This window comes from Panthera onca, chromosome B4, assembly GCF_046562875.1.
Source record: "Panthera onca isolate mPanOnc1 chromosome B4, mPanOnc1 haplotype 2, whole genome shotgun sequence".
NCBI lineage: Eukaryota > Metazoa > Chordata > Mammalia > Carnivora > Felidae > Panthera > Panthera onca.
In genome coordinates this window covers 13752489-13777433 of record NC_138345.1, presented here as the reverse complement: position 1 = coordinate 13777433, position 24945 = coordinate 13752489, and the positions used below count along the sequence as shown (strand labels likewise).

General features: G+C 44.0%; 1 protein-coding gene and 1 pseudogene across 2 annotated transcripts; one reads left to right on the top strand and one right to left on the bottom strand.

Moving 5' to 3' along the window:
- Nucleotides 1-81: 81 nt before the first annotated feature.
- ACBD7 (acyl-CoA binding domain containing 7) lies at nucleotides 82-24945 on the top strand. 2 transcript variants are annotated; one of them, XM_060659266.2, is made up of 4 exons: nucleotides 82-516; nucleotides 24279-24396; nucleotides 24545-24607; nucleotides 24688-24945. In XM_060659266.2, exons 1-4 carry the CDS (start codon nucleotides 457-459, stop codon nucleotides 24759-24761), a joined length of 315 nt encoding a protein of 104 aa, XP_060515249.2. In that variant the 5' UTR covers nucleotides 82-456; the 3' UTR covers nucleotides 24762-24945. The 2 variants fall into 2 exon arrangements, with proteins under 2 accessions (XP_060515249.2, XP_060515248.2); XM_060659265.2 differs by lacking the exon at nucleotides 82-516 and adding an exon at nucleotides 15593-15653.
- On the bottom strand, nucleotides 21382-22283 carry LOC132695197 (U3 small nucleolar RNA-associated protein NOL7 pseudogene; annotated as a pseudogene).

The window sequence follows — 24945 nt, the reverse complement described above, 5'->3', positions numbered from 1 at the left end:
TGTCTCGCGAGACATCATGGTTGCCGTGGTAACCCGCCGCTCACCGTCTCCGAGGCTAGGTCCGGGGGCTCTTCAACTGCAGTTGCGAGAGGGCTGGTTTTTCACTCGTCGCCCACGCCCTTCTAATCCAGTTTCTACCTTTCAGCGCCTGGCGGTGTTGGCTCTGTCTCTCTTCCCGCTTTTCTGTATTTGGCTTGCCTAAGGGGACGCAAAACCCTGGTCCTTGTCCCAGTGCCCCCATCTCCGTCGCATCCACAGTACCAGGAAAATCAAGATAAACGGGGGATGAGAGGTGGTTTGCGATTAAAAAAAAAAAGTGCTTACAGGCAACAATGTAGGCAATCATGAGCCCCCTGAAAGGAGAGAGTAAAGAAGACTTTGCGTTCTGCGACGGCGGCTCAGAAAAGTCCTCCAAATGTCCGCCGTAGCAACTCCGACCAGTGGAAACTAACGGTTATGAATGGAGTCGCTAGGAAGGCACGGACAACCGCAAAACAGCTGAAGGACGTTTGCAAGGTCAGGCCTCTGAACCTGTTGATTTAGCTGTGGCCAGAACTTAGAAGAAAGTAGGTTGCTTCTGACTTAAAGAGCCTGCTCCCTCCCCACCCCATTCCTTTCTCTTTTCCAGCCCAATTTAGCGCCCCTCCCCCACTTTACTTTTCCTCTCTCCATCTTTCTCAAAAATTTTCCGTCCTCAATCTCTTCACTGCTCGTTTTGTTTTCCATTTTTTGGATCTATTTCCTGTATTTTCAGTTTTTGTCACCTACATAGCGCCCGACTGGCGATAAAGTAAACAAAACAAAAAACTGTGTTCCCTTGGGTCAAAAATTATTGCAGGTTACACAGGGTTAAAGTACAGTTTGATTTTTTTTAAAAATCACAATTGAAAAGATTAAAAAGAATGAAGTTACAATGAGTCTGAGTGTAACAACAGGCTTTTGTTTCATAAAATGAATCTTATTGGTTCGTGATGAACTGCCAACATTCAGTTTTAAAGTAGTCTTAGATCTCTAGCTTTTAAGCTGTAAGAGAAATGCAGACGCACATACCTAATTGCAATGCTAGAGTGATGGGAAGGAAATGTGCATAAATTTTCGTCCCCCTAAGGTTCCAGACTGTGTAGTTAGATTTGTAGCATCTTCTCAGTTTGCATTCCCTCTGTGAGTATTACCTACCATTTACACCCCATGGCTCTGGAGCCAGGCTGCCTGGATTGAAATCCTAACTCCATCCGTGGCCAAGTATCTGACTCCTAAAGCAAGCGAATTAACCCTCTCCATGAAGTGATAAAAATAGTACCTGTTGTGCTTATTAGAAGAGATCATCTCTGTAAGATGATTAGCCCAGTGGCACAGAAAAAGTGCTGGATAAGTGTAACTGTGATAAATGTAGGGAAAATCTGAATTAAGAGTTAATAAAAATTAACAGTAGCCTCTATGATTTTAGTGCATGTGTTTTATTTTGAGACTGCCACTATAATTGCCACAAGAATTTTGCTAAAATGAACAACCACACTTCAAAGAAGTTGGATCACACAAACATTGCAAGAAAAAAACCAAACACTTCTCCCGTGACCCAATTACTTCAAAACACATTTCCTTTCAATGTTCCTTTCTGATTTGTTTCACATCTGTGCATGTATTTAAATTGTGAAATAATACAGATTAAATTTTGTATTCTGATTTTCTTTCCATATAACTTTTTTTAATGTTTCTCACATAGTCTTCAAATTATCAGTTTAACTCACGTGGTGTATATGTATATATATGTACATATGTATATAGAACCTTTTTTTAAATGTTTATTTTTGAGAGAGAGAGAGAGAGAGAGAGATACAGAGTGTGAGTGGAGGAGAGGCAGACAGGGAGGGAGACACAGAATCCAAAGCAGGCTCCAGGCTCTGAGCTGTCAGCATAGAGCCGGTCAAGGAGCTTGAACCCATAAACTGTGAGATCATGACCTGAGCTGAAGTCAGGTGCTTAAGGGACTGAGCCATCCAGGCGCCCCTGTATATATAACCTTGTAATGACAGCTATTACAGTTATTTTGCCCTGTAAAGCCTCAATTTGGTCTTTGAATAATGAAGTTTACTTTTTACATTAATTCCAGAATTGGACTATTGGTAGATTTATATGCTTGTCATGATGTAAGAGTGGTTTAAGGGCCTTGGTGATAAGTCATGTCATTAGCTATCTGTAGATACAACCTAAACGTGAGACATTTCAAGCCGTTAAGCGATCTCTAAGCAACAGCATGGTGACGTGCCACACATCCATAGATAAGGCCAGTAAGGAGAAAAAGAATCTAATTGGATGTAGGCCATTTATTATACTTCTGAGACAGCAAAAGCAAGATCAGCATGATTATCAGTTCCCTGCCTCCCTAGGCCCACGGGACATCCCTAGTCCCAGAGATCACTAACCATAGGTGTCATGAGTGATGAGGTCACTGCATTGACAAGCCAGCTTTAAACTTCAGCTGAGCAGTTTCATAGACTTACACAGAAACCTGCAGCTATATATACCCTAAGGTGGCGAGCAGAGAGGGCAGGGGGCAAGGTGAAAAGCATTAGTCTCCACTAAAACTAGGGAAATGGAAGAGAAACACCTTTTTTAAAAATTTTTTTAATGTTTATTTTTGAGAGAGAGAGTGGGGGAGGGGCAGAGAGAGAGGGAGACAGAGTCCGAAGCAGGCTCCAGGCTCTGAGCTGTCAGCACAGACCCTGATGCAGGGCTCAAACTCACGATCCATGAGATCATGACCTGAACTGAAGTCATACATTTAACCAGCGGAGCCACCCAGGCGCCCCGAAGAGAAACACCTTTGTGGGAGTCTTCCACAAGATAGGGACCCTCGCTGCAGAAGGGTTCTCAGGCATTCTGCCCCTGCAGTCAAGCCTTGCCTACATGGCTAGATGGAGACATGCAAGGTTGTCAGGGGGCCTTGGAGCAGAGCTGTCCTATTCAAAAAGAGATATTTGAAAGATCTTAAATGGTCAAAGAGCTGTCTGGGATGTTCTTTTTTTTTTTTTTTTAATAGATTCTATTTATTAGAGTTTTGTTTTATTTTTTGAGGTTTTCTTTTTTTTTTTTTTTTAAAGTAACCTCTGCACCCAATGTGGAGCTCAAACTCACAACCCCAAGATCTAGAGTCACACGCTCCACTGACTGAGCCAGCCAGGTACCCTCGTTTTGTTTTCTTTTTAAGGGCAGAGGCCTAATGTGATAGGAATCTAGGCTTTAGATTTTCTATAGGTCCTAAAGAGCCAGCACCAGTAATTTTGGAAATAAAGTGTCTGTATGATACAAAATAAGCTACAGGCAACTATTCACAATGTACCATAGATATACATAAACATAAACCTGTAATTTTAGACTTTTTTAAAGTAGACATTTATACTGGGGTGCCTGGGTAGCTCAGTGGTTAAGCGTCTGACTTCGGCTCAGGTCATGATCTCATGGTTCGTGAGTTCGAGCCCCACGTCGGGCTCTGTGCTGACAGCTGGGAGCCTGGAGCCTGCTTCGGATTCTGTGTCTCCCTCTCTCTCTGTGTCTCAGCTGGGCTGGGTGCTAAAAGGCCTCACAGAGAGGTGCTAGTTCAACCAAGACCTGGAGGAAGTGGAGGACTGAGCCAGGGAAGAGTGGGGGAAGGTTAAGGCCTTGAGGCAGGAGTGTGCTTGACCTGTTAGAACGGGGAAAGAGACCCAAGCAGCAGGGGGAGCCCTCGGAAGGAAGGTGAGAATGACAGGAGAGGAGAGAAGTGGCTCTAGGCTTGTAGCCCACACTAAAGATAATTCTTACCCTGAAGGCTTCCTGGAGGAGGAGGTGCGAGTCTTGAAAGAAGGCCTGGCAAGTTAAGAAGATGGGGAAGAGCATTCCAGACAGTGGGGTGGTAGCTAGCTATGGGCCTGGATAGCTGGGGGTGGGATGTGCATGTGAGGAAGGAGAGCAGTGAAAGATGAGGTCGAACAGGTCAGTAGGACCTGAATAATCCTGGACCACCACATACACTATGCAGAGGCTATTCTAAAAGGAGAGTTAGCAGGCGCCTGAGTGGCTCAGTTGGGTGAGCATCCGACTTTGGCTCAGGCCATAATCTTGCGCCTCTGTCCCCCTCTCTCTCTGCCCCTCCCCTGCTTACGTGCTCTCTCTCAAAAAATAAAAAACATTTTAAAATATAATAAAAATAAATAAAAGAGTTACCATTTTGCTTCAGACAATAGATCTCAGCCCTGCTGTGCCACTCCTGGTGCTTGCACCCCACAGCCTTTTTAACATAATCTCTGGTGGCAGGAATCAGGCATTAGGTTTGTGTCTGTGGTTTGTCTTCCAGATTAAATGCTCAGCCACAATTAAGAAGTGCTCATCTTGATAAATACTACGCAAAGTGACCTAAAGAGTCATTGCAATCCCTATCAAAATCCCAATGGGCGTTTTTGTTGCATTTAAAAAAATCCTAGGGGCGCCTGAGTGGCTCAGTCTGTTAAGCATCTGACTTCAGCTCAGGTCACGATCTCATGGTTCATCAGTTCGAGTCCCGCGTTGGGCTCTGTGCTTACAGCTCAGAGCCTGGAGTCTGCTTTGGATTCTGTGTCTCCCTCTCTCTCTGCCACTCCCCTGCTCATGCTCTCTCTCTCTCGAAAATAAATAAACATTAAAAAAAATTTTTTTTAAATCCTAAAATTTTCTCATGGTTCATCAGTTCGAGTCCCGCGTTGGGCTCTGTGCTTACAGCTCAGAGCCTGGAGTCTGCTTTGGATTCTGTGTCTCCCTCTCTCTCTGCCACTCCCCTGCTCATGCTCTCTCTCTCTCGAAAATAAATAAACATTAAAAAAAATTTTTTTTAAATCCTAAAATTCATATCAGATCTCACAGAACCCCTGAACAGCCAAAGCAGTCTTGGGAAATGAAGAACAAAATTGGAGGGCTCACACTTTCAGATATTAACAACTAACTACAAAACTACAGTAATGAAAACAGTATGGTGTTGGTATAAAGACAGACTTCTACATCAATGGAACAGAGAGCCCAGAAATAAACTCTCACATAAATGGTCAATTAACTTTTGACAAGGAGGCCGAGACCCTTTAATGGGGAAAGAGCTATTTTTTCAACAAACGGTGCTGGGAAAACTGGATATCCATATGCATATGAATGAAGTTGGACCCTTACTTATACCTCATGAAAAATTAAACTCAAAGTGGATCAAAGATCCAAACTTATGACCCAAAACCATAAAACTCATAAAACATAGGGGAAAATCTTTGTGACATTGCATTTGGCAGTGATATCTTGTATCTGACAACAAAAGCACAGGCAACAAAAGAAAAAAATAGATCAATTGGTTCTTCATCAGAATTAACGTTGTGCATCGAAAGACACCATCAAGAGAGTGAAAAGCCACAGGGGAAGATATTTTTGCAAATTATATCTGATAAGGGACTAATATTCAGAATATATAAAGAACAACAACTCAATCACAAAAAGCAAAAACAAACAAACAAAAAACCATGGGGTCCCTGGCTTGCTCAGTTGGTAGAGCATGCAACTCTTGATCTTGGGGTTGTGAGTTAGTCTCCCAAAAAGCCAACTCAAAAATGGGCAAAGGACTTGAAAAAGACATTTCTCCAAGGAAGATATACTAATGTCCGATAAGCACATAAAAAGATGCTCAACATCCTTAATCATTAGGGTAATGCAAATCAAAACCATGATGAGATACCACTTCACATCCATGAGGGTGGCTATTATTAAAGGAACAGAGGGGCGCTTGGTTGGCTCTGTCAGTTAGGCATCCAACTTTGGCTCAAGTCATGATCTCATAGTTCATGGGTTCAAGTCCCATTTTGGGCTCTGTGCAGACAGCTCAGAGCCTGGACCCTCCTTTGGATTCTGTGTCTCTGTCTCTCTCTGCCCCTGCCCGGCTTGCACTCTGTCTTTCTCTCAAGAAATAAAATAAACATTAAAAAAAAAAAAAGCAGAAAATAACCAGTGTTGGTGAGGGATACTGTGAAATCAGAACCCTACTACATCACCAGTTGGAATGTAAAATGATGCAGCTGCTGTGGAATACAGTTTGTCAATTCCTCTAAAAGTTAAAATGTAGAATGATGATATAACCCAGCAATTCCACTCCTACGATATACCCAAAAGAATTGAAAGCAGGGACTGAACAGATACTAGTATGACAATGGCCATAGTTGCTTTATCCACAAGAGCCAAAAGGTAGAAACAATTTAGATGTCCATCAACGAATGAGTGAATGTCATATTTACATATAATGGAATATTATTCAGCCATAAAAAGGAATAAAATACTGACACCTGCTACAACATGGATGAACTTGAAAAACATTATGCTAAGTGAAATAAGCCAGTTGCAAAAGGACAAACATTGTGCAATTATGCTGTATAAAGTCCCCAGACTAGGCAAATTCATAGATTAAAAGGTAGAAGAGAGGTTACCAAGGCTGGGGGGAAGGGGAGGAGAAGGTGTTTAATGGGCACAGAGTTTCTATTTAGGAGGATGAAAAAATATTGGAAATACTGGCGATGGTTAACACAGCATTATGAATGTACTTAATACCACTCTAAATACTATTTTTTCACTCATTTTTCTTTACTATTCCTTTTTTATCTCATTTTCATTTTTTTCTTTACTTTTTTCTCATTTCTTCCTTTTAATTTTTTTCTCATCTTTTCCTTTTATTTAGTTTGTTAGTGTTCAGTTTTGTTTATTTGTATGCTCATCTAGCATTGTGTTTTGATTCCATTACAAAGATCAGCTGATCAGGTGGACTCTGGAATTTTCCTTTGAGGTGACGTGGGCCAAGCTTCTCACCAACTTCTCCCAATTTTAAGTTGGCCTTGGGATACCTTGACTCCAAAGTCAACAGTAAGTCCAACATGCCCCTGGGCCTCTCTGCTGTCTCTGCTGATGAGGATCCATATGGCCAGCCACCAGTTCTCAAGACCATCATCAAGGGTTAACTTGGCCAAGCTGAAGTTGGCTCGATGCATCCTGCCTTAGGAAAGAGGTAGTCATTAAAATCATTGACAAGACTTAGCAGAACTCCTCCAAACTCAAGAGACTATCCTGTGAATAAGAATCAGGAAGGCCGTGAACCATCCCAAAACAATTATTTGAAGTGATGCAGACTCTGCCTTGTCCTGGAATACTCTAGTGAAAGAGAGGAACTTGAGTTCCTACTGGCTCATGGCAGTCTGCAAGAAAAGAAGGCCACAGGCAAATTCCATCAGATAATGTCTGTGGGGTATGGTCACCAGGAGTGTGTTGTCCGTAGATTTAAAGGCATGTTCTTGGATGCTGACATGGTAAGTTTGAAGACTTTGGCCTCAGTCACAATTCACCTTTGGCGAAAAGCTGGGTGTCTCCTTTGGCAACCCCCTCTCCGTGCTGTCCCAGAACTCCTCCAGGGTCAGATAAGATGGAACCGTGGTGGGTGTGTGGAATCTGAGGGTGTTCTGTAGACACTGGTCAGCGGACCCCTGCCTCCAAGGAGTACTCAGTGGAATATACCATATCCCCTTTTACACATGCAGGAAATGTGAAAAACTGCTCAAGAAATCTCTCATTGTCAGTCTCAGCAAGAGAGCACTTAAGAGCCCAAGATCTATGGATGAATACAGGTCATGGAGACGAACTAAAAAACCCTTATGTGGAGCCACTCCCTGACTACAAGGAAGCCTGGCTGAGTTGATCGTGCCCAGAGTCACACAGGGAAGAGATCAAGACTCGCTGATGGGCCGTAAGCACAAGGAAGCAATGACCTCCTGTTTGCTCCTGAGTTACGAGGGAGCCGAGCTGGAGGGCCATGTCGTGGCCCAGAAACCCCAGGCTTCGGCTGAGCTAACCAACAGCAGCATGCTTTTCTCGTCTCACCAGGTACAGCGTGGAGTCTGCAACACGGAGCGAGGTAGCCGTGAGCTGGCTGTTCTCACCTCTGATTCCTGCTCTAAGAGCGCTCAGCAGAGCAACACAGAACATGGGCCACCTGACAATGGTCAGGTGTCAGGGTAGAAGTTCCACCAGTCCCCCACCCTGCCTGGAGAGGAAGAGACCACCCTCACCTTCAGAAGCAGTGGCCCCTCCACCAGCACAAATCAACTTCTGAGTTCCCTGCTTTGGAAGGAGGCTGGCCTCGGCCAGGCCTCCATGCAGAAGGGCAGAGACAGCCTCACCCTGCCAGAGTCTGGGGCCTCCACAGCCTGTGCTCCCCTCCACACTCCACCTCTGCACCCCAGTCTCCCAACAAGGCCGCACCCGCAGGGACCCAAGTGCCACGGCCCAGTCAGGCCTCAGGGCTGTGCCCCCCAGACCTCTCAGGTGCCCCAGCCCAGCACAGACTCCCAATTGTGTCCCTTTGGCCACTTCTTCTGTCCACACATCAGAAGCAGTGGCAAAGCCACAGAGGGAACCAATTTCCTCCGGGGTGTGGCCGAAGGAAACCCGATCTACCTTGGCAACTTCCCACAGATGAGCCATTCCCGAGGCAAGGGGCGGCAGGGGACCACTGAGAACTTCTTCAGCTGGTTCAGGTTCAAGTTTATACTGAGACATCTGTGTTTCAGGTTTGCCAGAAGGAACCTGAAAGCAAACACTGATAGCAAACACTGAGACACTCAGACCTCACAGACTGAGAGCAGGAACAGTGATAAAGGAGAACTGTGGGGAGGCCAAGCAATGCTCATTACACTTGACATGGGGTAGAAAGAACGTGAACTTCATGCAGCCCAGTGAGAAGGTGCAGGAGACCGGCCAGGGGCTGCACACAAAGAGTGGCCAGTAGGAGCCGAGGAAGAAGTTTGCCCCGCTGTGTGTGCAGCGTACTCCGGCCAAGGGGATTTTGCACGGTGGATAGAAGGGTCTACGCGGTCACAGCCATCTCTCAGTGGAGTTCCACTTAAGTGGACAGCAGCACCTCTGCGGCATTCAAGAGCATTGCTTCCAAAACCACGGCAGCTTAACCTTTAAAAGGCTGCCAGGAGCCTCCAGGGAGACAAGGGGCGGGGCGGCCACCGGCACCCCTACCTGGGCAAGACTGCGGAGGCCCTGTGGCCTTCTTTGTGCCGGAGCCGCAAAGCTCTGCAGCGCTTGGCCCGCGGTTCTCGTGTGCTCATGGGGGAGGCCAGTTGGTGTTTCCACAGGGCAGTTTGGCAAGGCGTCAGAACCCTTAATGGGTTCTTCTGGGAAAAATCTCCCTGGTGACTTTCACCGAGGGCCTCACTAGCATTAGCGCGAAGTCTGCTGCCAAAAATAGTTTGGAGTTTATCATAAGAAAACTCGGCTGCCCCTGATATATGCACGCTTAATGCCGCTTGTGTTTTCGGATGCTCGTTCTGGCTGCGAGTTGGGGGATGGGTGGGGTGAGCATTAGACTCCCTTGTGCTTGGACAGTGGCTTTAACCTCAGGGACTGGAAGTGAAGGAGGCAGCAAGCAGAAAATCAGCCTGAGTGTCATTGGCTGCTGTGCGACCTTCTCTCATTTGTAATTTTCTTCATTCTACACAATTTATTCCAGAACGCAGAGACAGGAGGATGCTTTCCCAGCTCGTTTTATGTGCCGGCATAATGCTGATACAGGAAAAAAAACAAAACAAAACAAGACAGTATGAGGAAGGGAAGTTACAAAATAAAGATGGATGAAAAATCCCTCAAAATATAACTCACAGTCCAGTCATGTATTTAAAAAAAGAGAAACATTTCATCAAGTTCAAAATTAATAAGGAATGCAAGGTTGGTTTAACAATCGAAAATCAATTCATGTAAGCTCTCTTGAAAAGATTAAAGGGGAAATATATGATCATCCCAATCCCCAACAGAGACATTAAAAAAAGCTTTTGATGAAATTCTACATCCATTTATGAAAACAAGTTTTGCCAAACTACAAATAGGAAGAAACCTCCTTAACCTACTAAAACATGTATATCCATCAAAATAAGCCAGCTGCAGCGAACATATCACATTTGATGGTGAAACACTGAACACATTACCTTTAAAGAACCATATACTATTCCTAGCCATTATTATACTCAGGTCCTGGCTAGTGCAGAAAGGCAAGGAAAAGAAAGATTTGAGGAATGCAAAGGACTAAGTAAAACTATCATCATTCATAGACTATTGTTTGATAAATAGAAAACCCCAAATCGTTTACTGAAAAGTAATTAAAACTTAAGAGATCTATCAAGGCTGCTGGATAAAGAGTCAATAGACAACAATCAATTCCCTTTCTCTGTACCAGTTACAAAAGGATGAACAATGCAAATTTTTTAAAGACTCCATCTATAACATAATAAAAAAATTATAAAGATACTTAGAAATAAATCCCCTTAAGGGGCTCCTGGGTGTCTCAGTCAGTTAGGCATCGGACTCTTGATCTCGGCACAGGTATTGATCTCAGGATGGTGTGTTCAAGCCCCGAGGTGGGCTCTGCGCTGGGCATGAAGACTACTTAAAAAAAAAAAAAATACATATAAGATGTGTGAGACCTTTAATGGAGAAAATTGGAAAACTCTCTGAAAACATTACAGAAAAATAATTGAAAAAGATATGAGTCATGAATAGTGAAACTGTCACAAAAATATCTGCTTCTCCTCCCCCACCCAACTGATGTAGCTTTTCAATGCAATTCTAAGAAAAATTCAAGAATTTTCTTTTGTGGTACATGACTCATGGATGTTAGAGTTTAGAGGGAGGAGCAAAGTGCCAGAACAACGTTTTGTGAGGATGAACAAAATAGGTAGGATTTAATGATTAAGACAGTTTGACATGAGTGGAGGGATAAACAAAGGGAGAGTCCAAAAACCGATTATATAATTGCACCTTGTGTTTTCTTTTTTTATTTTATTTTATTTAAAAAATTTTTAAATGTTTTTATTTATTTTTGAGAGAGAGAGAGAGAGACAGAGTGTGAGCGGGGGAGACACAGAATTGGAAGCAGGCTCCAGGCTCCGAGCTGTCAGCACAGAGCCCAATGCCGGATTCGAACTCACAAACCATGAGATCATGACCTGAGTCAAATTTGGATGCTTAACGGACTGAGCCACCCAGGTGCGCCACACCTGGTGTTTTCTTAAACACACTCTAATCAGCCTTTGTCCCCCACCACTGCACTGAAACTTCTCTCTCCAGGTTGTCAGTGATCTTGACAATGACCAAGATCCAATCGATAACTCTCAGTCCTCCTCCACCCTGACATGCTTTCTCACTTGATGTGCTTTCTGGACACCACATTCTCTTGGTTTTTCTCTTACTCAATGACCACTTCTTCTCTGTCTCCTACACTCATTCTTCCTCTCCTTTCCAAGCTCTTAATGTTGCGATTTTCCATGGCTTAGTCTTCAATCCTCTTTCTTCATCTATATACACTCAGTTTCTAGAGTCACCCAGTCTGAGGGTTCTAAATACTATCTCTCTGTTCATGAGTACCACATTAATGTACCCCGCCCAAACTAGACTTGATATCCAACTGCCTATTTGACATCTCACTTGGATGTCTGATATCTCAAAACTCACATGTCCAGAACTAAACTTCTGATCTTTGCTCCCCGCCAAACCTACTCCACCAGTGGGCCTCCCAGTGACTCAGGTCAACACTCTTGGAACTATTCCAACTCCTCTCTTTCCTTCACATCCCATGTAGAATCTTTGAGGGACTACTGTTGACTTTACCTTCAAAATATATCCAGAATCTGAGATACTTCTCACTACTACCACCTGAGTTTGAGACACCCTGTAAGTTCTTCCCTGGATTATAATTATGGTAAAGATTCTGCTTCCAACCTTGTTTCCCTGCAATCTATTTTCAACACAGCAACAAGAGTGATCCCTTTAAAAAGTAGTGGTATCTTGGCAGATCGCACTCAAAACTCTTCAATGGTTCTGTTTCACTCCCATTTAACCCCAAATGCCTTTGTGCAAGGTCTTGTCCAGTTTCCATCTTCTATTCCCTGGCCTCTTCTGCTCCTCTGCTCTGGCCACACTGGCTCCTTGGTGTTCTTCACACCTGCCAGGGAAGCTCTCTCTTGAGGGTCTCTGTATTGGATGCAGCTCTTAGGGGGTCTTCCTGATCAGCTCTTTCACCTCCTTCAAGCTTTTACTCAAATGCCATCTTCTCAAAGAGACCTGCCCTGTGTCCCCTACTTACCATTGCAGGTTACCTCTTCCACCCCACATACCCACGACTGCCCATCTCAGCAATCAGAAAGAATGAAACCTTGCCATTTGCAACAAGGCGGATGCTGAGTGAAGTAAGGCAGTCAGAGGAAGAGAAGTATCATATGATTTCACTCATATGTGGAATTTGAGAAACAAAACAGATGAACATAGGGGAAGGGAAGGAAAAATAAGATAAACACAGAGAGGGAGGCAAAGCATAAGGGACTCTTAAATACAGAGAACAAACTGAGGGTTGCTGGAGGGGTTTGGGGTGGGGGGTTGGGCTACATGGGGGATGGGCATCAAGGAGGGCATCTGTTGGGATGAGCACTGGGTGTTATATGTAAGTGATAAATCACTAAATTCTACTCCTGACATCATTATTACATTATATGTTAATTAACTTGGATTCAAATTAAAAAAAAAAAAAAAAGACTTACCATCTCTTTTGCTCTTTTTAAAAATTGCACTTATCAGGGCATCTGGGTGGCTGAGTTGGTTGAACGTTCGACTCTTTATTTCAGCTCAGGTCATGATCTCCTGGTTCCTGAGATCGAGCCCCATGTCGGGCTCTGTGCTGAGAGCACTGAGCCTGCTTGGGATTTTGTCTCTCCCTCTCATGCTCTCGCTCTCTCACTCTGAAAAATAAATAAATAAACTTAAAAAAAATTTTTTTAATTGCACTTATAATCTAAAATCTTTTAATAGACTATAGAATTCACTTATTATATATGGTATTGTCTGCAATGCCCTACCAGAATGTAATGCAAGGATGGGGATTCTTGTTTGTTCTGTTGACTAATGTCTTTCAAGAACCTAAAACAGTGCCTTGCTCATAGTGGGCACTCAGTAACTATTTGAATGAATGAATGAGGAAGATAGGATATAATGGAATCAAGGGAGTCACAAAGGTAAGGATAATGTTCTATTTATTTAAAAAAAATCTTTAATGTCCACTTATTTATTTTGAGAGAGAGAGAGGGCATGAGTGGGGAGGGGCAGAGAGAGAGAGGGAGAGAGAGAGAATCCCACACAGGCTCTGCACTGCCAGCGCAGAGCCTGGAGTAGGGCTCTAACTCATGAGCTGTGAGATCATGCCTGAGCTGAAGTCAATTTAACCAACTGAGCCACCCAGGCACCCTGGTAATGTTCTATTTCTTAAACTGGTGGTAGTTTCATAAATGTGCCCTTTATTTTTAAAATTTTACATATATATGAGTGTATGTATGTATATTGATCTGTAATCAATATTTAACAATATAGTAAAAAAAAAAAAAAGAACTTGATTGTCCAAATTGATTCACTTCCTAAGGGCTCCAGAAAGCTGGGTTTTCACTGTACCTAGTATATTATTATCACTGGACAGAGACATCAATATATCCATTGTCTTTTCTTTCTTTTTGTTCCTTGGAACAAGGCACCATGGCTCTAGCCTCTGGTCAGAGGAGGGCAACTCAAGAGAACATGCTTTGAAAAGAGTTCTTAACATTAGATAATAAAACAGCACAGTGTACCTTCCCTTTCCCCTTTTCCTGATTTTTTAAAAATGTTTATTTTTGAGAGAGAGACAGAGACAGAGATAGAGCGCAAGTGGGGGAGGGGCAGAGGGAGAAGGAGACACAGAATCCCAAGCAGGCTCAGCCTGGGAGCTGTCAGCACAGAGCCCCACGCAGGGCTCGAACCCACGAACCTCAAGATCATGACCCAGAGGAGTCAGAGGCCCTTCTTTTCCTGATTTCTTATAATGACTGTAATGCCCAAATGTCTCAGCTACAGGTTCACACGGATACTGGCCCTCACCCCGTATTTCCCTACTGGAACACTTGAGGGCTTCCCCAGCTGAGAAAGCACTCACTGTCCTGAAGCTGCCTTTTGCCTTTGTACCCCACAGTGCATGTCCCATCACCTGGAAATTTAAAAACTAAAAACCAAAAAAAGCCTGGCCAGTGCGTTTTGTTAACATTAGCTTTTTGTCTTTTACTTGGAAATTCATTGATTACACCATGAAAAAATTTTCAAGGAGAAAATTTAAAAACCAAGGGATTTACACGAAAAAGACAAGCAAATATTTTTTTTAAATGTAGTTTTATGCAAAAACAAGCTAAAATGAAAAAAAAAAACAAGCTAAATGTTTTAGGGCCTATCTTTCCCATCTCTTGAATGGTTATATGTTGTATTGTTAGACGTTTCAAGTCAGTAACTTTCTAAATCCTGAATTTGTCAGTTTTTCGGGGCACCTGGCTCCATGAAAGTTTTTTTTTTTAATACTGTTTATTATTTTTTTTTAATGTTTATTTGAGACAGAAAGAGACAGAGCATGAACGGGGGAGGGTCAGAGAGAGGGAGACACAGAATCCAAAGCAGGCTCCAGGCTCCAAGCTTCAGCACAGAGCCGGATCCGGGGCTTGAACTCACGAACAGTGAGATCATGACCTGATCTGAAGTTGGACACCCAACCAACTGAGTCATCCACGAAAGTTTCTTTTAAATGAAGAGTTGGAGGTAGTGGTGGGCGGGGGAGGTGGGGTACCTGGGGCTCCGTGGGTTAAGCCTCTGACTCAATTTCAGCTCAAGTCATTATCTCACGGTTTGTGGGACAGAGCGCCTCCCGCCCCGCTTGGAGCATGGAGTCAGGTTGGGATTCTTTCTCTCCCCCTCTGTCCCTTCCCCACTTGTGCTCTGTCTCAAAAATAAACATTTAAAAATATATAAAAACATAAATGAAGAGTGGAAAATTAACTCCTCATATCACCAGAAAATGCTGTTCCAGTTCTTTGAACAATTAATGCAATGTGAATCACAACCTCATTCTGTGTATCTGTAGAGCTGCGGTGACATTGGATTTGTTCCCCTGGCGAAAGGGCTCAAATTGAATACGCACGTGGTTTTGTGCCTTTGCCCTGAGAACTAGTTAGGGTGGTTGCAGCACGTGTTCAGAACGTATTTTTGCTTTTTAAAGAGAAGACGCCTTTTTCATTGCCGATGAACTGCACCTAGAGGTGGGAGAGGAGACGTGAGAGGTCTCAATATACTGCCTACAGTCCAGGTTTCTCGGTTTACGAGGGGGCGGAGGTATACATATATACACAAAAAGGAATCCCCGCTGATTTCCGTGCCCTGCAGAGACCTCTCTGGATTTCCTGAATACGGTCTCTTGAGAAAGAATTGGGGAGCGAGCCAAGAGCGGAGAGGAACTCATTTAAATTCCCAGCTCTTTCTCTTTCCAGTTCCAAGCTGCACCCTCGCTCGCAACTAACTACCCTTGCGAGAGGCTGGAGAGCCGGACCGCTGCCTCCTACACGGCAGGTGCGGCTCACAGCTCAGCCCCGCCCCCAGAACCAATGGCCAATGGGAACCATCCAATGGGAGCTGGTGGGCGGAGGCGCGCCGCTATTTAAGGAGTCGCGGGGCGGGGTCTGGGTGAGCGTGCGTCGGGAGTGTGGCTGCGGTTGGGTTTTGTGACCATGTCTCTGCAGGTAAGTCGAAGGCCGTGAGGGAGGGTTTACCCCCCTCCCCCCCCCCCCCCCCCCCCGAGGGAATCGCTGCAGTGGCGCGTGTGGCAAGCGTGACGCTCCTGGCCGGCGGGCCGCTCGGACCTGGAACTTGGGACAGTAGCTGCCTGCAGTCCTCTTGCCCCCGTTTCCTCGGAACCCTTCCCTCATCCCCGCTCCCGCCCGCCCCGAATTGTCCTTTGTGACCCCGAGGACACTCCCACCTGCTTCGCGAGCGTCCACTTAGGACAGTGGGGACCGCACCGGTGCCATCTATGGATGGCGAGCCGGGGCTCCCTATGGCAACGCTTGTGAACCCCGGGGAATGGTTAAACGCCAAGTAGGCTCACGTTCCCGGGAGGGCAGACACCGAGTTGCTCCGGGAGGACCAGGCGGCCCTGCCCCTCCAGTTCTTCCAATCTGAGAAATGGAGGCGAGGGCGGCTGGGGTCCCACCCGCACCGCCTCGCTCCTTGGTACAGCCAGGGGCCTCTCTCAGGCAAAAGTTGTTTTGGGCAGCAGAGAGCTGTAAAACTACAGTAAAAAATACTGTTTTGCTGATATGCGAAAAAAGTATATGTTCAGGGTGGGAACTTTGGGGAAAGAGAACAAATGTAAATAAAGGCCATCAGGAGTTCCTTCACCCAGGTGACAACCACTGCTAACACGATGGATTCGTTTCTAGTATGTGTGAAAAATGTGTATGTGTATATATATGCCTGTACGTGCTTGTACATACAGGTGCATATATACATAGATACATGTGCATGGTATAAGTGTGCATATACACACACTGATTCGATTATACTCTTATGTGTATACAGTTTTGTTCCTGTACCTATCACTGTATTATGAGCCCCCTTCCAAGCCCCTGTCCGTCCTTCGGGTGCTGACCCCTCGGGCTTGGGCTAAGCGCCATGTCCTCTGGGAAGGCTTCTTCCACGCCCGCTGACACTCTGTCCTCTGTGTCCCCAGAGTGCCTGCAGCTCCACCACTATAGCAAGTATCACGTGATCACTGTTGACTTGCTCATCTCCCACTGGAGCCCGAGCTCCTTGGGCGCCGGCTGCCCTGTTTCGTCCCCATGTGCCTGGCAAAGGCCTGGCGCATCATAGGTGTTCAGTACGTGCGTTAAGTAGTATGATCCAAGTGATGAGCTCTGGCTGGGCAGAGTCAACAGAATGAAATCAAGAATATGTGCTTTCTTAATGGCATTTAATCTTAACACCTTCCCCCTGAGGTTAATAGTATCATTTGCGGGGGGGGGGGGGGGGGGTGGAGTCTGAATCACAAGAACTTTGTTGCTAGCATAGAGTCCCATGGCATTGTCTCTCAAAGCTAGAATTCAAACCCAAGATCCTGGTGTGAGGCCAGTGCTCTTCCCACTTGAGCTCCTCATGGTTGCACCGGGAAGGGCCCCATAGAGAGGGTACATGGGAGCCACACCATGGAGCAGGAATGTATCAAGTTGTGGCACCACAAAATGGCACGCTGGATGGAAAGAATGACCTTGGTCCCTGCTCTGGAATGGGCTTCTCTACCCTGGAAGGGAGAAGAAAGGGGGATCCTTGAAGTTGTGTGTGAAACTGTGTCAGGGGCTGACCTCTTGTAAAGAGGGCCAAGCGTTTCATTAGGTTATCAAATGGTTCCATGTTCCCCCACATTATGAGGAATGCTTTTCCAGAAGTTCCTTCCTGGAAGGCAGGGACCTAGCATGGTTGTTGAGAATCCTTAGAATTCTCCTCAAGGCTTGGCTTGCCGAGGGGAATTGGGTTTCTGTCACTGGGAAAGGGCATAAGACCTTACAGCAAGCAAATCTGGAGGCAAAGATCCCTATGCCTCTGAATAGCCCTGCCCGGCCCTTAGGAAGCCGTGGGCACTTATGGAGCATTTTCATTTTGTCCTGATTATAGACACAAGAGGGGCACACTGTAGAACATTTGGAGAGTATAGAAAGTGGTAAAACACCAGAAAACTTACCAATAATCAGAGGCAATTACTGTTTGCATATTTTAGTGTACTTCTTGCTGGTCTTTATTTTTTCTACATGGCTTACAAAGCTGAGTGTATAAAGACAATTTGGTATTATTTGTTAAATCAACATATTTTTCATTGTGAATAAGTTTTCTCTAGAATTAGGTTGTTTTTTTTCCCACAAAGAGACTTAAAATAATAATGGTAGCCTTTGTTAAACACTCACCATGTCCCAGGCACTATTTAAAATATTTTATATGTGTTGGGACGCCTAAGTGACTCAGTTGGTTAAGCGTCCAACTCTTGACTTTCTCTCAGGTCATGATCTCATGGTTCATGAGTTTGAGCCCCACGTCGGCTCTGCACTGACAGTGTGTGGCCTACTTGGGATTCTCTCTCTCCTCTCCACAAACCCCCCCACCCCAAATAAATAAATAAACTTAAATAGCTATTTTACATGTGTTAACCTGATTAATCTTGCCAACAACCTTGTGGATAGGTGGTATTATTGTCCCATATTCTGGCTGAGAAAACAGACACAGGTTAAATAACTTCCAAGGACACATAGCTCTTAAGAGATGAAGCTGAGATTCTAATTGGGGCAGTCTGGCTCTGGAGCCAGTGTTTTGTTTTTGTTTTTGTTTTTGTTTTTGTTTTTTGAGAGAGAGAGTGCAAATGAGCAGTAGAGGGAGAGAGAATCCTAAGCAGGCCCTGTGTTCAGCACAGAGCCCGATGTGGGGCCTGATCTTACGACCCTGAGATCATGACCTGAGCCAAAATCGAGAGTCAGGTACTCAACTGACTGAGCCAGCCAGGCACCCCTAAAGCCTGTGTTCTTAACCATGACATTGTTTAAAGCAGTTGGCAACTTCCTAGAAAGAAACTCAGAAAGAGAAGGCAGGGTGTATGACCCTTGTCACATGCACCCATGCTTCTTAGACCCTTGTAGGGATTAATTAGGAGGCTGGGCCATTTTCCAGGTTATTTAGGTTGGAGAACCCAGTCTCTCTGATTTACAAGTGATTTTTGTTCATGACAAAACAACTGTCCTAGTTGTGCTACTGTTCTGTCTTTGGCGCTGGAGGAAACTTTATCCAGCACCTCTGCTGAGATCACTGAGGTTCTGACATTACATTGGGGCTATCCACTTTCTGTACTGGGACTTTGGATATTTGGATCAAAGGCAGCTCTGCATTGGAGAAAGAAAATGGGGGTGGGGGTGGAATGCCTTCTTGAGCTTTTCTTGTTTGATACCCAGGCCGGTGACATTTCCTGCTTATCCCTGATTTATTTTTTTAACGTTTATTTATTTTTGAGACAGGGAGAGACAGAGCATGAACAGGGGAGGGTCAGAGAGAGGGAGACACAGAATCTGAAACAGGCTCCAGGCTCTGAGCTGTCAGCACAGAGCCCGACACGGGGCTAGAACTCAAGGACTGTGAGATCATGACCCGAGCCGAAGTCAGCTGCTCAACCGACTGAGCCACCCAGGCGCCCCTGCTTATCCCTGATTTAAATAACACAAGGTAAAATAACGTTTATTTATTTTTTTTAAAGAATAGAAAAATTCTATTAAGGAAAATAGTTACCAAAGCCCTTTTTAGAGAAATAAAGAGGTTATAAGACAAGGAATAAAGCTAAGAGCACATAGGGGCCTCCTGGCTGGCTCAGTCTGTGGTGCGGGCAGCTCTCGATCTCAGGGTCATGGGTTCGAGTCCCACACTGGGGGCAGAGATTACTTAAGTAAAATATAAAACAAAATCTTTTTAAAAATACTGGGAGCCCATAGACATTCCTCTGTGCAGAATATGTCAACGGGGAGCTGCCGGCCAGCCTGACGATCTTTGGGAGTTGGGCAAAGAGGAACTAGGTGGTGAAAGCTCTAGACAAAGACTGGTTGGTAGCAAAGCTATTGCAAATGGCAAAGGGTGGATTTAGGAAGGAGAGGGGGAAGTGTCCACGAGGGGGATCAACAAAGCTGCACTAAGTGTAATGTTGTTTTTTTTGTTTGTTTGTTTGTTTTAACGTTTATTTATTTTTGAGACAGAGAGAGACAGAGCATGAACGGGGAAGGGTCAGAGAGAGGGAGACACAGAATCTGAAACAGGCTCCAGGCTCCGAGCTGTCAGCACGGAGCCCGACGCGGGGCTAGAACTCACGGACCGCGAGATCATGACCTGAGCCGAAGTCGGCCGTTTAACCGACTGAGCCACCCAGGCGCCCCTGTAATGTTGTTTTTAAAAAGTTATATTTGTATGCTTTAAACTTACAAGAAATGTGGGTTGAAATTTCTCTTGATAGATTTTTTTTGCCACCTTTTGACCACATTCATCCATTTCCCCCACCCTTCATCCCCACCTGTGGTAACTGCCAATCTGTCCTCCTTTTCCCTAAGTTTAGTGACCTTAGATTCCACATACAAGTGAGGTCCTTTAGTATTTGTTGGTCTCTGTCTGACTTCACCTCACATAATGCCCTCAGGGCCCATCCTTGTTGCTGCTCATGGCAGGATCTCCTTCCCTTTTATGGCTGAATGATATTCCAGGATGTGTGTATATGTGTCTGTATAATATTTTCCTTATCCATTCATCCATCATTGTAATGAGGGACCATAAGGCAAGCTGAGGGTCAAGCACAAGCTAGCACAACCCACCCCCCCTTGCCACCCCAGGTGGGATATGTGTGACATTCCTCAGACACTCCTGGCTGCCCAAGAACAAAGGAAAGGACAGAAAATAAATGGTTAGACTGATAGAGTCTCCCTCAATTTACAAATATCTTAGTAGTAATATCACAAGAAAAAGGCAATCTTATCAGTAGCCTAAAGTCCAGGAACTGCCTACTTTCCTAATGTTAATGCTTTGCTAGAGGGAAACACAACCTTAGCTTGACAATAGCTAGGCCTCAGGTAATCTATGAGTCTTCTTTAGCATCTGGAAATCCCTTTGCTGCCAGCTCAGAGCCTGGAGCCTGCTCCTGGATTCTGTGTCTCCCTCTTTCTCTGCCCCTCTCCTGTTCGCACTTGTCTGCCTCTCGGAAAAAAAATAAACATTAAAAAAAAAAAAAAAAACACTTCCTCTTGACTTTACCTCCCCCATCTCCATAGTGTATAACCAGTCACTGTTCAACACCCCAGTGCTGCTCTTTCTGCCCACAGGTCCCGTCCCCGTGCTTTAATAACAATCACCCTTTTGCACCTCTTCAAGAATTCTTTCTCTGCCATTGGTTCTGAACCCCCTCCATCACCCCCAAACCTCATTGATAGGGCACTCAACTTGTACTTTCCAAGTCTTGACTCTTGTTAAAAACAAAAACCAAAACCACTGGGCGTGACCGTGGGGGTGCCAGCATCGCTGTGAGACAGGGGCTTTGCTTCCGCCCAGAGGTAGAATTACTGGATCACGTGGGAGCTGGATTTTTAATTTGTTGTTTTCCACTGTGGCTGCACCAGTTTATGTTCCCAGCCATAGCGCGGGAGGGTTCCCTTTTCTCCAAGGTCTCACCAACACTTATTTCTTGTCTTTTGATTTTAACCATCCTAATAAGAGTGAGGTCATATCTCATAGTGGCTTTGATGTGCATTTCCTGGTGATGAGTGATGTTGAGCACCTTTCCATGTGTCTGTTGGCCATCTCTACGTCTTATTTATTTTTTCTTAATTTATAAAGGATTTATTGGATTTTTTCAGAAAAATTCTCTAAACTACATAACTAAGTTCTACACAGACAAGCTCTCATTCTTCATTTAGCCTTGATTTTCTTAGTTTTCATGTTTCTGATCATCTGCCATCTTTTTTTTGTTATCTCCATTTTATTTATTTATTTTTAACTTATTTATTTAAATTCAAGTTAATTAACATAATTTTTTTCATCCACTGTCTTTTAAACCATTTGGCATTTTGTTTTTTCCACTTGGCATTTTGTTTTTTCTGCGTTCCCCAAGCATTATTCAGCAACTGGGCTGCAGCCCTTCTCACTGGTAACCTCTTCTTTTCAAGAGACAGGCACTTATTTACAATAGTTCTGTTGGTTCTGGGACCATATGAAGAATTCTGTCTAAAGGCTTTCCCTGCTTGTTGTCTTGAATCTCTCAGATCCTGATCTTTCAGCCTTAGAGCAAGTAGCTTTCATTCTAGACTGTACTTTTTATACTTTCTCTTCAGCTTTCTTGGAATCGTTTCTTTTTTTGTATTTTTTGTTTTTCTTCTGCAAATGAGCTTCTTTCAACTTTCCTGATGACTTCTTTATGTTGTCTGGCCAGCTGTAGTTAACTTGTCTAGAATGTTATCTGGGAGGGGTTTTCTTTTTCTTTTTCTTTTTCTTTTTGCCTTCTTCTGAAGCCCTTTATCAGTGCGCACCACCGACGCCCCATCTGAAGCCCAACCACCGCTCCTCTTCTCAGCCTTCCCCAAAAGGGAGCTCCACTTGCTACCCTGCTGCTGGGCTGCGCCTCCTTCTCCTCCCCCAGGGGGTGCTCCGCTTCCCCTACCATCCCACCCCCCAGCCCCAGGTGATGCCCTGCTTCTCGGTCCTCCCCCAGAGGGTGCTCTGTGCTCCACCTCCTACGCTGGGCGGGCTGGCTCTCCACCCACATCACTAGTGACAGGTGCGAGAGGATCTGTGCAGCGTCGGACCCTCTCCATTTGCCTTCCTTTCCCATTTTGTTTAATTGATTTTTTTAAAGCTATCGAGTGGTATGAGTTCTTTATATTTTTTAAATATTAAGCACTTTTTATTTTATTTCATTTTTGCATTATTTTTTAATTTTTTTTCAATATATGAAATTTATTGTCAAATTGGTTTCCATACAACACCCAGTGCTCATCCCAAAAGGTGCCCTCCTCAATACCCATCACCCACCCTCCCCTCCCTCCCACCCCCCATCAATCCTCAGTTTGTTCTCAGTTTTTAAGAGTCTCTTATGCTTTGGCTCTCTTCCACTCAAGCCTCTTTTTTTTTTTTTTTCCTTCCCCTCCCCCATGGGTTTCTGTTAAGTTTCTCAGGATCCACATAAGAGTGAAAACATATGGTATCTGTCTTTCTCTGTATGGCTTATTTCACTTAGCATAACGCTCTCCAGTTCTATCCACGTTGCTACAAAGGGCCAGATTTCATTCTTTCTCATTGCCACATAGTACTCCATTGTGTATATAAACCACAATTTCTTTATCCATTCATCAGTTGATGGACATTTAGGTTCTTTCCATAATTTGGCTATTGTTGAGACTGTTGCTATAAACATTGGGGTACGAGTGCCCCTATGCATCAGTACTCCTGTATCCCTTGGGTAAATTCCTAGTAGTGCTATTGCTGGGTCATAGGGTAGGTCTATTTTTAATTTTTTGAGGAACCTCCACACTGTTTTCCAGAGTGGCCGTACCAATTTGCATTCCCACCAACAGTATTAAGCACTTTTTAAAGATACATGATTTGCAAATATTTTTTCCCATTCCATAGGTTGCCTTTTCATTTTGTTGATGCTTTTCTTTACCTTGTAGAAACTTTTCAGTGTGATGGAGTCTCATGTCTTTATTTTTGTTTTAGTTGCCCTTGCTTCTGGTGTCAGATCCGATCATTGCCGAGACCAGTGTCTGCCCCCTATATTTTCTATCTAGGAGTTTTATGGTCTAAACCAAAGGTCTTACTTGACCTTACTTTAAATCCACTTTGGGTTGTGCATAGTGTCAGATAGTGGTCCAGTTTCATTCTTCTGTATGTGGCAGTCAAGTGGTCCCAGCACCATTTGGTGAGGAGAGTGACCTTTCCCCCATTCTACATTCTTGGCTCTTTGTCAAAAATTAATTGACCATATATGCATGCTTTTATTTCTGGGCTCTCTGTTCTGTTTCATTGATCTGTTTGTTTTTAGGCCAGTACCATACTGTTTTGATTACTGTAGCTTTGTAATATATAGTAGTTGCAAGTCAGGAAGTGTGATGACTCCAGCTTTGTTTTTCTTTCTCAAGGTTGCTTTGACTGTTCTATACAAACTTTAAGGTTGTTTTTTTTCTATGTAAACTGTGCCATTAGAATGTTGATAGGGATTGGCTTCGACAAATCTGTAGATTGCTTTAGGTGGTAGGGACATTTAAACAAAATTATTTCTTCCAATTCATGAGCATAGAATAGCTTTCCATTTATTTGTGTCTTCTTCAGTTTTTAGAATTTTCAGTATTAAGAATTTTTAGTATTGGGGCGCCTGGGTGGCTCAGTCAGTTAGGCATCCAACTTTGGCACAGGTCATGACCTCAGGGTTTGTGAGTTCGAGCTCCACATTGGGCTCTGAGCTGACAACTTGGAGGCTGGAGCCTGCTTCAGATTCTGTGTCTCTCTCTGTCCGTTCCCTGATTATGCATGCGCGCTCTCTCTCTCTCAAAAATAGATAAACATTTAAAAAAAGAATGCTCATAATTAAGAACTTTATATAGTTGTCCCTATCTTATCTGTGTATCAGGTACCAGGAGAGGTATCTGTAAACGATAGCTCTGGTGGAGCCAGACTGTAATGGTTCCAATTCTGTTTGAAAGCTTCCTCTTTCTTTTTGAGTTCCCGGTGTTTGGTGGTAAATGCCCCCAAGACAGATGGGCCTGCCGAAAGTTAGTGAATGCACCATGCACCTTTTTTTCCTTTTGTTCTAGGCTGATTTTGATAGGATCGCCGAAGATGTGAAGAAGATGAAAACAAGGCCAAATGACGGAGAACTGAAAGAACTCTATGGGCTCTACAAACAATCTGTAGTTGGCGACATTAATATTGGTATTTCATATATATGTATATGTATATATATGTTAATATTTTTTAAATAATATATTTAAAAATAATGATAAGTTTCATTTGAACAATGTTTGTTAGAAGTATAGAGTAAAACATAACGTTGAAAATGTATCTGTCCTTCTTTTGGCAGAGTGTCCAGGAATATTAGATTTAAAAGGCAAGGCTAAATGGGAAGCATGGAACCTCCAAAAAGGTTGTTAATTCTTTAATAAGTGAAATAAACTTTCTTAATTGCCCGATACATCAGTGAGATAATCTGTTTTGTCTTTCTAGGGTTATCGAAGGAAGATGCCATGAGTGCATACATTGCTAAAGCAAAAGAGCTGATAGAAAAATACGGAATTTAAAATTCAGCTATGAGAAAGTTTTTCTTTTGAAACCTTCATAATGGTATCATGACCTAACATCTGGATAAGAAATGCACTGTTAACTCTACAGTGTCGTGAATATTTTTGCCATTAACATGAATTGTAATCCTTAATTAGTGGTACACTGAAACTGTGTTATGTAATGAAATTTTACTTGCCTAAA

What these genes read in the sequence shown, in the direction of transcription:
- ACBD7 (XM_060659266.2), top strand. Translation starts at nt 457, where the DNA reads ATGAATGGAGTCGCTAGGAAGGCACGGACAACCGCAAAACAGCTGAAG. An exon ending in AGCTGAAGGACGTTTGCAAG is followed by an intron (nt 517 to 24,278) that starts GTCAGGCCTCTG and finishes CTTTTGTTCTAG; the next exon opens with GCTGATTTTGATAGGATCGC. An exon ending in AGCATGGAACCTCCAAAAAG is followed by an intron (nt 24,608 to 24,687) that starts GTTGTTAATTCT and finishes TTGTCTTTCTAG; the next exon opens with GGTTATCGAAGGAAGATGCC.